This window comes from Dermacentor variabilis, chromosome 3 (assembly GCF_050947875.1).
Source record: "Dermacentor variabilis isolate Ectoservices chromosome 3, ASM5094787v1, whole genome shotgun sequence".
Taxonomy (NCBI): domain Eukaryota; kingdom Metazoa; phylum Arthropoda; class Arachnida; order Ixodida; family Ixodidae; genus Dermacentor; species Dermacentor variabilis.
Genome location: NC_134570.1, coordinates 56,053,055 through 56,067,302, shown reverse-complemented (window position 1 = coordinate 56,067,302; position 14,248 = coordinate 56,053,055). Strand labels below are relative to the sequence as shown.

The 14,248-nt window shown below is 48.6% G+C and overlaps 1 protein-coding gene across 1 annotated transcript; it reads right to left on the bottom strand.

The window, feature by feature from the left end:
• Nucleotides 1-3,347: 3,347 nt before the first annotated feature.
• LOC142574525 (uncharacterized) lies at nucleotides 3,348-5,258 on the bottom strand. The gene is made up of 2 exons (XM_075683587.1): nucleotides 5,003-5,258; nucleotides 3,348-3,820 (listed from the first exon to the last, which is right to left on the bottom strand). Exons 1-2 carry the CDS (start codon nucleotides 5,256-5,258, stop codon nucleotides 3,348-3,350), a joined length of 729 nt encoding a protein of 242 aa, XP_075539702.1.
• Between the last annotated feature and the right edge of the window lie 8,990 nt (nucleotides 5,259-14,248).

Genomic DNA, 14,248 nt, shown 5'->3' with positions numbered 1-14,248 from the left:
AAATAGAGAGGTAAATTATTGCTCGAACCGCGTTGTGTTGCCATTGTATTGGCGCCAAATTATCCTCTTCTTTGTTATAATTGCGCGCCAATACTGCGGCGCAAGCGTGTAAGTGCGACGTCACGGACGTCAAAGTAATATTTCTCGTGTATTCGCACCGTTTTGGCGGATAAAGAAACCTGTCAAAAGTTGCTACGTGGAGTCTTTGGCTCCTTTAGAATGCAGTGTCGTTCTTCACCGAAAAAGCATTAACTAGGCCCGAATATAGGCTTCATCGAAATCTGATGACGTCACGACCAGATAGTGCGGGGACTTGAAGGCGGCGTCACCATTGGTCTTTCGGTCGTGCGCTATTTTCGGCTTACCAGACCTCCCACCGCAATGTGAGTGGACGTTTTTCGATTGTAGAAACCTAATTCAACGATATATGCAGGTTAGCTTAATGACCCTCCGCAGTGCCCTTTTAACAGCGCACAGAACAGGTGCTGGACGTCAAGTTGCTTTAGCTCATATTACACGATTACATTACTTGATTCCTTCAAGCAGGCAGTCATTCTTATTGTGAAGTCAGTGGATGTCCTCCGCCCGTCCTGGGCGGCTCAGGTTACCTGTACAGCCTTCCTGGCATTATTTTCTGTCGTTCGTAATGTTGTTGCTGTTATCCTTGCTGTTATAGCTGTTGTCGTCGTCGTCACCGCCACCATTGTTGTTGTTGTTGTTGTTTATCCCAGCCCAGGTAAATTACATGCACGCTTATGCTGAGTCACGCTACTGGTCGTATCGCTCTGATGTTCAAGCGCATACTTACAGCTGTCAGCATTGAGCCTCCCTGAAATCGAGAAAGAGTTTGTTGAGGAAAGAAACGACCTATCGATAATTATTGCAAGAAATAAGAAAGCTCGGCGTACTTGATAAGAGCCGAACTATAGGTTAGTTGGAACGCCTTCTTTTTTTTTTTTCTTTCGCCTTCCGTTTATTAAGTCGACATCCGCTAACCCGTCTTGGGGCCTAAGTCCGAATCATCTGGCATTTGAGAGATTACGTCTCGCAGTAACAAGTACTTCCTTTTTTCTGTATTGAAAGATTGGTAATGGATGTTATAGTTTGCTTACGGTGCCAGTATAGTTCGCTCTCGCTTATTAGAATTTTCGTAATTGGAATACATTCGGGAGCAAAGAGAACACTCACCCTGTTGGTTGATTCTATGGAGGTGAACGACTAACTGGCCTGAAAAGAAAGGGGAGGAAATATATTGTGATGTCGCGAGAACAGGGCGCTGCGTGAAAAAAAAAATCATGCAGCTCACTGCCATAACCTTGAGGTTTTCGCTGGCAAGGAGGAGGAGGAGGAAAAACATTAAAAAATAAGAAAGGACAAGCAGGTTTCTTTCTGCTTGTGCGGGAGGGGCCCTTAGTCCTCGTAAGTGCTCGGCTGTCCGTCGCAGCAGCTTTCGCGGAGCTATAGTACAGCCAAAATAACAGGGCTTGTTCACGAACATACTTCACTAAGTACAAAGGCTTTTGAACCCCGTCTGGGAGGTATGCGCACTGACGTCCTTCCGGCTTTCATTACGTTACGTAGTTAGTATATGTTGTCAATTTGTGATGTTACCCTCATTTGGCTATCTGCAGCCATGTGTAGCAGTACTGCGGTAGAAGCACTAAACATGACAACATGGAGTCCGGGACGCTACTAGAACGCTCCCTGTAAGAGATGTGCATTGACGTCATCGCACCTGCCATTGTATTGTGCAGCTAACTCGGTGAAGCAGTACGCGCTATCTCGACCGATCTCCAGCAGCATTCTGGAAGCTGCAAATAAAACTGGGGGGAGGGGGTGAGGTCACGTGACCGCTCCCTTTATCGCACGCCATCTGGAGGCAAGCGCACTCACTCTTCTGCTTGAACAGGTGCCGCGTCGAGGCGGCCAGTCCGGTGAGCACGACGAGCGTGATGACGAACCCGCACAGGACGACCAGCACGTCGGCGACCGACGGTGCCGGAGGCCGTCCGCGACGGCGGGTACGCCGCCTGCGGCAACGGTCAGTTGTCCGTTGACCTGAGTGGACAGTGACCTGAGCCGATAGTGACCTGAGCGGACAGTGACCTGAGCGGACAGTGGCCCTCTTTGTGACAATAACACGTTGTCCGCGTCCTACAATTATACTTGCCGTTTTTAAGCCGATAAACGGACTGATCCGCCTGGGCCTCAATCAGTGGTACTCTGCTGGCATGTAAGCACTGTTTCTCGTTTAAAGAAAAAGAATAGAACAAAATGGGAAAACGCATGCAACTTGCGTAACAGCAAGTTTTCTTTTTTTTTTCACTCAGCGTATCAGCGTAGCACTTGGTTTGAACGAACCTCAGTTATTCGCAAATACAGGGACGATCGTATCCGCATTTTACTTGACGCAGCACGTATGGCGCGGGAACAATGCGCATGCGTCAGCAAGCCATCCGTGGCCCACCGGAAGAACTTAATTTCTTAGAGCGCAGCTCTTAGGCGCCTGTTCCTGGGTCGGTGTAAGGTCGGTGTGCTGGGCCTAACCGAGCGAACGAGCACAGCGAAGGATGGAAGAGTGGGCGCGGAGCACAAGGGGGGATGAAAGACGGCAATACGGAAGAGAGCGCGAGAAGGAAAGCGGAGAGGGAGTGGGTATCGGAACCGTGAGGCGAGGTTACTGTAGCGTCCCCGACCGCCTTCGCGTCCTTTCCGTTTGTGCTTCGACGCCGCAGTGCTCGCTGTGCATGTTCGCGGCCTCTCTCTCTCGCTCTCTCTCTTTGCTATAATAAGGTGCTATAATGTTGCGGTGAATGTTGTGGTGACCATCATGCTGCGGCGAATTGTTATGTCTCTAATAGTTTACTTGTTTTTTGTAGGTGTTTCATGCAAGTTACGCTTGATGTTGCGAACTCGACCCCATAGCATACTTAGGTTGAAGTCGCTTCAACATTATGTTACTTATTATGGCACTTTTGCTTATATGCGATCTGCATTCTCTTCGCGTGTAACTGTGTTGATGTACACCCCATGTCCCCATATAGGGGGGGGGGCGGAGTGGGGGGTGCTGTGGAATCATCAAGCTGCCGAACCACAGGTTTAATCCGTCGCTCCTGTGCTCGTCTGCCTGTAGAAATATAGAAAAGTAAATTGACTCATAATGCCTTTATTTCGCTGCTCTTCCTCGTCCACCCTTACTATACGGACTACCTCTAAAGGGTGCGGTATACTCCCCGAAGGGCGCAATAGACGCTTCGAATGATGTAAGAGACGCCTCACATGGTGTAATATACGTCCCGAAGGGTGTAATATACGGCTCAAAGGGTGTAAAATTTTTCTACTGTTATTTAGATACGCGACTTCGACATGGCGGCCACCACAGACCTTTGCTTCGCGCTGCCCTTGCCCTTTTCGTGTCCCACGGCTGCTTCGTCGATCAACACGCGCTTGTGGGGGCCGTCGCCGGCGGCCTGGCCCGCCCTCTGGCGGTGGTGGTGGTGCCTGTGGTGGCCGTGCTTCCTGGCGTGTGGCCTGCCGCCGACGGTGATGATGCTGCTGTTGCTGGTGCTGCCGCCGGACGAGGCGTAGCCCGGCGCTGGAGACGCGACCAAGGACGCGGACGCCGTTGCGGCCACGGCGGCAACGTCGACCTCAGCCGGCGACTCATCCACCGGAGGCGGAGAAGGCAACGCTGGTTCCGGGCTCGACTCGGCCGGGGACTCGACCGTCGGCGCCGCGGGGGACGACGGTGCCTCCGACGGCGAAGGCAGCTCCGACGCTGGGATCGACTCGGGTCTTTCGTCGGCTTGCAGGTCGTGCGCTGCGTTAGCCAGTCCAATTGCACAGTTGGAGCCAAATCCGCAAAGCCTTTCTTTTGGCGAGACACGTTTACCACTGGCCCTACATGCCGCTTTCGCCGATAAAATTGTCGCGATGCACCAACTGTAGGAACTGCGAAAACAGAACGGGTCGCTTTAATAAGGTAAACTGGAATGATTGAGGGTGGACCCCGTCTTCTCTGCTATAGCCGCGCGAGATCTTCGTCTATCTATGCATGCCGCATATATTGTGCGGTGATGTGTCCAATTTCTCGATTGGCTCGCACCTCCTCTCACGAATACTTCTATAGAATTTTATTGCAAATATGGGCTCTGTGGCCGAATGCGCAAATCGTTTCGTTTGCTGTGGCAACGCTGTCGCAGCTAATAATACGTCCGTCATCATACCCGGCTGACATATGCGCCGAAATTACAGACAGTTCTAGCGTGCGAACTTTTCGTGGACATGCAGGCACATCCATTTGAATGCAGTCCACCAGATGGCGCCGCAGAATATATCGCGTTGATAAAACGGGACGCTCTGCTATACCGCAGGCCCCTTACCCGACGTCATCGTCTGTCGCGGGTCGTAAAGGTTCAGAAGTGCGAGAACGCTATGAACATGTCCTGCATGGTTTATCCCAGTGTAGTTGTAACGAACGACGCAACTGTGGCGCCGCCTATACTGTGTAGCGCAGGACTCCTCTACAAGCTGGTACGTTCGTCCTACGCCAAGGACAGGCTCCGGAGCGTGACGTCACGAAGATGAGGCAGCGCTGCCGTCTCATTTCGTCGGATACAACAAAAAGAAGAGGAAGGAAAAATAATAAAAAGAAAACTATCGAGCTTCTACTGGCGTTTACTGGCGTCCGAGTTTACCGGAATCACTTCCATAGTGTCAACTGTGTATTTTCTTTTGCTCGTACTATGCTTGTTTGCTTACAGACTTGCAACTCGTTTAAATTAGCGACAATTCGAACGGCATTGCGTTCGATGGCAGCAGTTAGGCCCCGCAGGTCTTCTCTGTTTCAGCGAACGCGCACCTCCTACAACAACGGCCCAGAGGGGTGACGATTGGTACAGATCAAGTGCAAACGCAGCCCTCGTAATGTGCGTACCGCAACCTAAAAGGTCATAAATAGGCGCTCTGAAAAGTAAAGTAATCCATCGGTGGGGATTCGTACCGACGAGCGGTGTAACGGCGGCTGCAGGCGTCTCATCGGGCTGCTGCTGCTGCTGCTGCTGCTGCTGCTGCGGATGCGGCTGCTGCTGCGGATGCGGCTGCGGCTGCGGCTGCAGGGTGTGCTTGACTGTTTCGCCTGTGTCCGGACTCGTCTCCACGACTTCCGCCGAGTATTCCTGTCCGTCGTGGTGGAAGGGTCCTTCCCTCGCGCGGCGTAGCGCTTCCTCCCGTTCGGCCTCCGACACCACCGCCACCATGTGGCCAACTTCTGCGGCTTTTTTAAGATAGCGAGCTCTATAGGCTGGGCGGTAACGTGTTTGTATATATATATATATACGTGGATTAACGTCCGCGGTGCAATTGAATAGTACAGTCGCAGCATTAATTGCTTCGCGGTTTTGACCGAGTTTTTGGTTTCGAGGTCCCAGTTGTGAACCCATCCCCCTAGCGGTAACGGTCGGGTGACGTAAGTTCCCCTACGACATGTGACCATTACCGCTTGTCGTGGTTTTTAACTCGGGGTGCTTTCCTGGTCATTTACTAAATTCGTCACATCGTTGAAATTTCTTGCCACTCGTCGCTGGGCGCCAGCACCATTTCCTTGCCGGTTGGTTTCACCGCCGGCCGCGTCTGCGACACTACATTTTAGTTACAGGGTTACTGCAACATTTTTTTTACATTGGTAAGAAAACTTGCGCAATCTGTACACAATACTCCCATGAAAGTACAAGCCAAAGGTTACTCCTCTGCGAGGAACAGAGATCGCACAATCTCGTATTGCAGATTGCTTGCTCTCTCTCTCCTGCCGCTTTTGAGGTGTCACTCTCTTTTCCAGCCGTTCATAACGTCATAGCCAACGCGACAGCCCATAGATGCCTGCCATTGCGCAACTGTTCATGACCACGTGTTACCTGCCAGCACGCTCACGCGCGCGCCTCCGACATTCTAGCAAACTGCATCGCACTTATTTCAGCTTGACCGCAGGCTTGAAGAAAAGGTTTTCGCAGGGCCCCTTGAATATAGTAACTGTGCTTGATGCTATGTTAACTACGCTGAGTACATGTTGAGCAAGCAGAATAAATTGCACTCTCCGGCAATGTTCTCTCCATACTTCGCTGCTATAGTGCAAACGCGTCGGCAGCTGCGTGTACATAATGCCGTATGAAAATATCTTGGCATTTTCTTCTTTAAATCCCAGCACCGTGGCGATTCTAAGACCTTACCGTTGAACATTTCCCCTCAAGATGCCGCCACCATCGCCATTGTTCCCAACTACGTCATTAGTGAGCCGGTATTGCGTTAATGGTAAATCGCATAGTCAACTACGACGTACGAGATCTCCACACAATGGAGTTAGGGTATGATGCCAATAGCGTTAGTGCGACCAAAATAGTTTCCACGTACTTCCTTTCATCTCCGGTTGTACGCTTCTCTATTAAATAACAGGGTATGTAAAGAACTGTCACCATAACGGGGTGATCAGTGGCGACCGTGCCCCTAATAAGCTTCGGCCATGTATGTAGCGAGGGCAATCGCTGAAGATGGCAATCCAGACAATATCTGCGCCCTTCGTGAAAAGGATCGGTATCACCTAACGATTCCTTTCGCTAGATTCTTTTCCTTTGTTATCCACCGTTCGGCGACCGGCCTATCCTGGCGATGACGTAGGTGGAACGCCGCTTGTTAATAAAAAATAGAAATCCTGACGAATGTCTAAAACGTGGGGGTCGGGGCTTGTTTCTGGGGTCACGATGCCTTCCAGGTGCATGCGGAGCCCGCAAAACCGCAGCCTTCGACGTCGGGCTCTGTTATTCAGAGGCAACCGTTGGTGGGACGTGTCGATTTGGACACGCCACCTCTGTAAGAACCGAATCGCTGCGTTCTCCCGGCCCATCGTCGCCCGTTAACTTGCCGGGGCCTACGCAGACGTCGCTCACCCATAGCCGCCGATTCCGGGGGCGTCGGGATGCCGTCCTGCTCCATGGCGTACGTCGTCAAAAAACCGATCGAGCTCCGCAATGAAGCGGCCGGCACGGACACGAAAAAAAATAAAACAGTGCGTGAGCTCGTGAGCGCTCTTCTTTCCTTCTTCAGTTGTCCGGGCCCACGCCCACTAGTGTTAAATTGGACGAAACCTGTCCAGACCTTTTCGCATCATCGTCAGCGCCGTTAACGTACTCAAGTTGCTGCGTAAAGTCCACTGTAGGACGACGACCTCCCCAAATATGTCTTTAGCAAGAACTGTCCTCCGTGACTTTGGAACAGGTTCCTACGTAGATGGTTCTCCTCTGAGGAAAGCCTCCTGAAGGGTCGGAAAACGCCTATTTTAAAACGAATATTCTTTTTTTTTTGCCTCTTCTTTCCACTATGCCCGCACCGCACTACCGAATAGGAAACAACCTGGACCACTTCGTATGTTCGACTGCACATGTGACTATGCATACATGTGCCATACCGGACAAGTATAACGAAAGGCAAATAGAGAAGTCGGCAACAGAAAATTCGGCTGCGGAGAGAGAGAGAGAGAAAATAACGGCTTATTGTTAGTCCCAGATGTCCTGAACTTGAGTTCGTCGTCTCCTTCTTTTTTAACTTTAAGAATTTCCCAGGATGAACCCTACCACGAAATTGAAGAGCCTTAGCTCGGAACCGCTTCGAAGGGCCATCCACTTTTCCAATAAAGTTGATCGGACGGGTGCAGGTTATCTTGTTCATATATTGACCCATAAAGGAGTGAAGAGGGAGTCGGTAGCAGAAGCAGCCGAGTGCAGAGGGAAAAAGTGGGCATGTTGTTGTCGCTGTTTACTCGTGAAATGGGGTGCAACCCACCCTAAGAGATCGGCCGTGAATCGGGCGCTGCAAATATCGTCATCGTTATCAATTTTAGGAGAAAAAAATGACTTCGAACGAAATTCATAAATGGTTACGCAATACCCCATACCTGGCTTTTCTTCACAAACGGAAGAATGAGTCGCTGTCGCGGTCTGCCTTTCTATAGGCGCGCAAAGTGGTCTTCCAGAATACCATTTAGGTATTGATTGGGCAAGTGTTTCGCCAATCTTTGCAAAAAAAAAAAAAGTCCTTCAATTCAATTTTCCCGATTGGAACAGCGGAGTTTAATACGACCACCTCGCTTAGGTGGCCTTTAAATAGAACCAAGGGCTTTTGTACAAAAACGACAAAGAAGCCTTAAAGGCAACGTGAGCGCGCGACCACTCCTGGTTAGAAAAAAAAAAAACGAGGCCGATGCAATAATTAATCAAAACACGTTGCGACTTCTAAAGTCCCTTCGTCAGCTTACGCGGTATGCTAGTAGTAGGGCGTGGCTTTAGTCACCTGCTTTGCGGGGATATGCATAGATATCTGGAAAAATTTGTACTCTTAGGACATGAAATCGCGCGAGAAGAAAAGGCAGGCGCTTCTTGGTGTAACATACGGCTCCCGACAACTTTCGGAAGCCCAAAACATAAGCGTAATGCCTGTCGCTTTAGTAGTGCCAGGGGTCGAGTTCTGTAAGGAGGTCAGCTGTAGAGGCAAACGCCGCTGAACTCTAATAATGGGCGATCGTGCATACAAGTAATTATGGCGAGGGAATGCCGGCGCAGTGCAGCTCGACTTTTTGCGAAGTCGCATGACGAATGTCACGTGTTTAAATGTCGCAGACCTAAACTTAGAGTATCTCCTATATTACTAAGGTGCTGGTTTTAAAGTAACTATTCTTCCAACGCCGCTTGACCTGTAATCAGGCGAGCACTCCGCATTCTACCAATGGCTAGAAGACCCACTCTTGGAGTGCGCACAATGAATTAAGATTTATTTACAGAGTTTTTAAAACAGAAAATAAATGTATGGTCCTTTGTTCATTATTATTCTCTATCTGATTATATAAAGCCATGTGTAATATCTTTTTTAACGTACTGTAATTAACAAAAGTATACGAATGCGTATTAACTGAAGTCCACTGGCTCAAGAAATATAGGAGTGTGATCATTACTTGGGCCCGAGTTTAGAGCAGACCACGAGGAGATAAAACTAAAGAAAGTAAAGTTTATCATGGAAACTGACTGGCTACAGATAAAAGTGGTTATTTATTTATTTATTTATTTATTTATTTATTTATTTATTTATTTATTTATTTATTTATTGGTCTTACCTACAGCGCAAGGAAGGCATTACTGTGGGGAGGTTACATTGCTTGCCAAATTGAAAGAAAGTGACAAACAGTTCAATATATATGAAATAGTCGATACTATAAACAAATAACACTGCTGCAGGAGGTAAGGAAAGCAGCAGTAAACAAGCACTGCTAAAACATGGAATACAACGAATTATCAAGGGACATAAGAAAAATACATGTTGTCAAAGCATATTTTGAACTCTGGTCAGAAAATTGAATTGGGGGCATCAACATATTCCCGAGGTAAAACATTCCATTCGTCAATCGTGTGTGGAAATATATATATATATATATATATATATATATATATATATATATATATATATATATATATATATATATATATATATATATATATGTGTGTGTGTGTGTGTGTGTGTGTGTGTGTGTGTGTGTGTGTGTGTGTGTGTGTGTGTGTGTGTGTGTGTGTGTGGCACTTTATCACACATGAGTGAGGGGGAAAAATGCGCCTGGAGTGTCCACATAACTGATATCGCAATAAAATGGCGTCTGGTGCCAACGCGCCCAAGACGCTCATTGCGTTTCCTTCGGTGCGCTACCGACAGGCGTCATTTAAATCAAGTCAAACGTGGGCTTCCAGCTAAGAGCCATTCCTGAATACGGGGTATAGTGGCGTGCGCACAACCCCCGTGTCAGTAGCGGAACATTGCCCTATAGATCGAGTAACCAAGGCGATTTAACATATGGCGTTGGCGGTGCGTCGACTTCGCTTCGTCGTTTTCACAGCGGAGCTGTATGTATACGTCTACCCTCCCACAGATTTTTCGACGTCCGTGCCTCAAAACGTCCTCTATGAGGAGGCAAAACAAACTAGTAATGCATGTGCTGACACCCGGCGTAGCAAGATGGAAGCTAAGAAACCAAGAGAAACGCTGAGGAACCGTCTAACCTAACGGTCTTAGGGATGTGTAAGATCGTTGGTTTGAGCCTCCACGCACGAACTGTGCATGTGCCGGGAGTAGGACAGCACGGCAAAGACTGCAAAGTTTTTTTTTTTTTTGTGCCTCGAGCGTCCGCATAAACGATATTGCAGTGAAATTGCGGACGAGTCCTTCTCGCGATCACTGTCAACCTTAACGCGATTAGCATTTAAGCGATGTAGGGACACGTCGCATTGCTAAATACAACTTTGTTTACTATCTGTAGCGTGGAAAGAGGGCTAGAATTCGAATCGCACTTGGTCCGCCGGTGGCGCCAACGGGCCAAAAGTTACTGAACATAGCGTTTAGGGCGCCGGCGTAAATTTTGAAGACAGTTTGACCACGGTTACCGTGTTGCAGGTCAGATTGATAGTCTCTTTACCTTCGGGCAAGCCAGTTTACACAAAATGTTTGCCTGCAGGCTTCACCGCAAAACTCAAAGCGTAACCAGGGGCAAAATAATGCTTCGACTCTTGGACACTTCCTCGGGGCAGTGGTATGCAGTTGATGAGTTATAATTTTAGCACGTCTTACAAAGCTTGCGCACCTGCCCGTATACATGCGAGGCGTATATTAACAGATGTGATGCTTTTTTTGAGCGTACCTCTTTGAACTTGGCTACACCGACGAGAATTGACGAGTATTGGGCTACACTGACGAGCGCACAACATACTTTTCTAAACAACATACTCTAGACCACAGGCTGGCAGAATAAGTAGGTTTCCCATTCAACACTTTCAACTGTAACATTCCTGAACCTTGGACACTCGTCTACCTTGGGGGGTGTTCCCGCTGCAGCTCAAAGCGACGAGTGGCAGCAATACATTCCCTCTCGGTAGACATGTGCGGTGTGCGGAGGAAATATTGGGAGATGAAATTTGCGAAATGTGTTCGTTCTTACGTTTCCTTCTAGAGCGGAAGGTGAGAAGCCAGAGACATGGAGTGGGAGGAGGGAGGTCACATAGGACAAAACTTAGAGGGTATAGCCGTACAGCTTGTGCACGAGACTCGTTGAAAAACTACATTCTTGCAAGATAGCCGACTTGCACGTTTCTGCAAACATATTTTGCCGAATACGCGCCTCCGTGAGAAGCAAGTCATGTGCACTAAGCCCCGTATCAAGAAAATCCCTCCGCTCAACACTCCACCTCGAAAACAACAGAAGTGATCACTGCGCTTCAGTGATATTCTGCGTCAGCTTTCTTTGTTTTTTTCCTTTTTTTTAAAGAAGTTTTGGGTAATCTTGAGTTAAGGGTGGCGCTGTGCTTAACTCGGTGGTGCGGAGGAAGAACTTCCAGTCGATCATGGTTTGAGAATACGGGGGTAAATCTTCGTCAGTCACCGACGGGCCGAAGCCGCGTAACTGAGGCAAGCGAGCGTACGCTCGAACGACGCTTTGAACGCACGATTTGTCTCGGCACCGCTTAGCGCTTCTACTGCAGGGAACCCACGGCGACCCCGAATGCGACCCCTCCAGTGGCAGCGTCTGTCACGGCGGTGCTTAGGGGAAAACGAATGCGCTGAACAGACTTCATATCTCGTCGAAAACGCCTCTTTTCGGGCCGCACTAAGAATATTTTCAAGCAGTAACCGTAGGTCATAATGTGTGATTAGGGTATTTGTTTGATTCTAACGGGCACCTTAAAAAAAATCCGCTGACTCTTATTATAAGCTTTAATGCGAAAGCATTAATGTCCAATTGAACGCCGATGGGCGGGCCTTCGAGTTTAGCACTACGAGTAATGTACCATAGCGGTACGTGCTGCCCAAGCCAGTAAGCAGCAGCAAGCAGCAGCCGCAGCAGCAGCCTTTGGTGCCAACGTCGCATGCCACCGACGTCCGGCGCGACGAGAGAGCGAGGAACCAGCGGCTGCCACCGAGGCCAGCAGGCGCGCACAGCAGTTAAGCCCAGTGGGGGTGAGAGAGAGATACGGACTGCGAGCCAGCTTCTGACAGCGGAATCGAGGGTGACGTGGCGTCGCGGCGACGCCCACTCCCCTCACGTAACACTTGGCACGCTAGGGCGGCGCAGCAGGTGTTGCCTTCCGCCCGCTCTGCTCTGTCGAGGTGCGCTTGTGACATTGCGCCGTAGCTAGTGGAAATTTAGGTGCTGTTTCGCTGTTTCAGACGACAGGCGCTGGCTTCCTCGCTCAATGGGCGATTTGCTACATTCGCATCAAAAGAAAATTGCGCCATAAGATTGACTACGCAGTGCGATCGGGCGCAAAATTAAAACCACCTTCGCAACGGTTGTATGTTTTACCCCACAACCAAGATGTAGTGCGACGGAGCTGACAAAAACACCTTGTGGCGAAGCTGACAACAACGTCTAGATTTCTACTTCGGTTTGCAGCTTTAATGTCATTCCTAGATTAATGTAGGAATGACATTAATCTTAATCTTAATGTAATGTCGTGTTCATTAGGTATTTTATATCACATGTGCTTTCATTTGTTTTTTTTTCTTTTTCTTGTTTGGTTTCTTGTTTACTCAGATTCTTCCTTGTTATAGTATATTGTACCCAAATATTGCATTTGTGACGAACTACTTAATTCTTTTGTTTAGTGAAACCAAAACCTTTGCAATACCACACTTATGATTATATAATCTGTTTATATTCTTTGTTCTCAAATACTATACCATATGTACTTGCCCTTCCTGTTATAATCCCATGAGGGATTGACAGTATGTGAAAATAAATAAGAACGTGGGCGCGCGTTTGACTCGAGGGCTTGTTAGAATAGGCCAAATAGTGCCAAATTAGCTGCGTGAACTGTTTTTTTTTTATCATCTTGGTCAATCCGACCCACCTGATAATTCGATCAACTTCTACTGTCCCCTCAGAGTCTAACGGAAGTGGACTGTAATAACTTCTCATGAATGACGAGCAACGCGAACTCTCGGTTGCCATTTATTATAGTGTAACTGTTTCGCCTTCTTTGTGTTACTGGCTACAAACAGCGTTCTCTTTGCTAAAGTCATAGTACGGAATCTCTAACGAAATATTTGTTGGCTGACACTTTCAGCTTCCGGGGCTGCATGCTTCCCTTACATCAGCGTCCATTCCTCAGTCTATGGTTGCGGATAAAATGGTAAAAAGCAAAACATAGGAGCAAGGTGATTGGCATGCGGTAAGCGCTTGCGGAAGACGAAGCACGCGCAAGTGGGTGCTGAAAGCGGCCCACAACACGTGACCAGATTTAGCTATAGAAGAGGGTAGCTCACGATGCTCACATTACCCGAGAAGCGAAATGCTTGGCTTAGGGCGCGTCTGACACACTTCCTGGCCGTGGATTTGTGTCTACGGCTGGATGTGCTTGGCTGAGTTTCTACGCATAAACTAGAAGAATTAAAAAGAAACGTATGTGCGATGTTTAGTGCATACATGGAGTGTACACCCAGCGACAACTTTCTGTGGCAGCGCAGCCAATCCTGCGGAACCGAAGCCAACATATTTAATTTGCTTAGTCGCAGCCAAGGTCAAACGCGAGGCCGTCCGAGGTCGCAGAGTTTGTCGTCGACGCACGCGGACCCCCATGGCGTCCGTTCGCTGGCCCGCTAGTGGCTCGCCTCTTGCTCCACGCGCATGCGCGCTCTTGCGTTATGACATTGGTGAAAAGCATTTCACATGTTTGGACACGCAGTACAGGAGCGCGCGGCTTAGCGTAATGTAAGAAGCCACCTCGAGGTAATGTGTTTTCGAAAACGGCTCAGCCACGTGTTCCCCGAGTGTGGCATTCATAAATTATAGCATGTACGCTCTTGGAAAACGATACACACATCCCATTTACCTTGTCACTATTTCACGGACAGTAATTATACACCACGCAAACTTACATGAACACACCTAAATAAAAAGAAAGTCGCAGTTTCTCCCGACAGGCGAAGCATCGATTGCGATAGTAAATTAGTGGCAGCTATGCGAAGATACTATTTTTATCGGATACTAGCTTAAGGATACTATTTTTATGCTAGTATATTCGATACTCGTTTGACTTGTAAACATATGCGCACTCACTAAATTAGCAAGTATGGTGTAACGTGCGCACGAGCAAACATGAACAGCTCTCGCTCGATGACCGCGAAACTCGCTGTCAGAACGCTGGAGCGAGGAAGCGCGGCAGCTGCA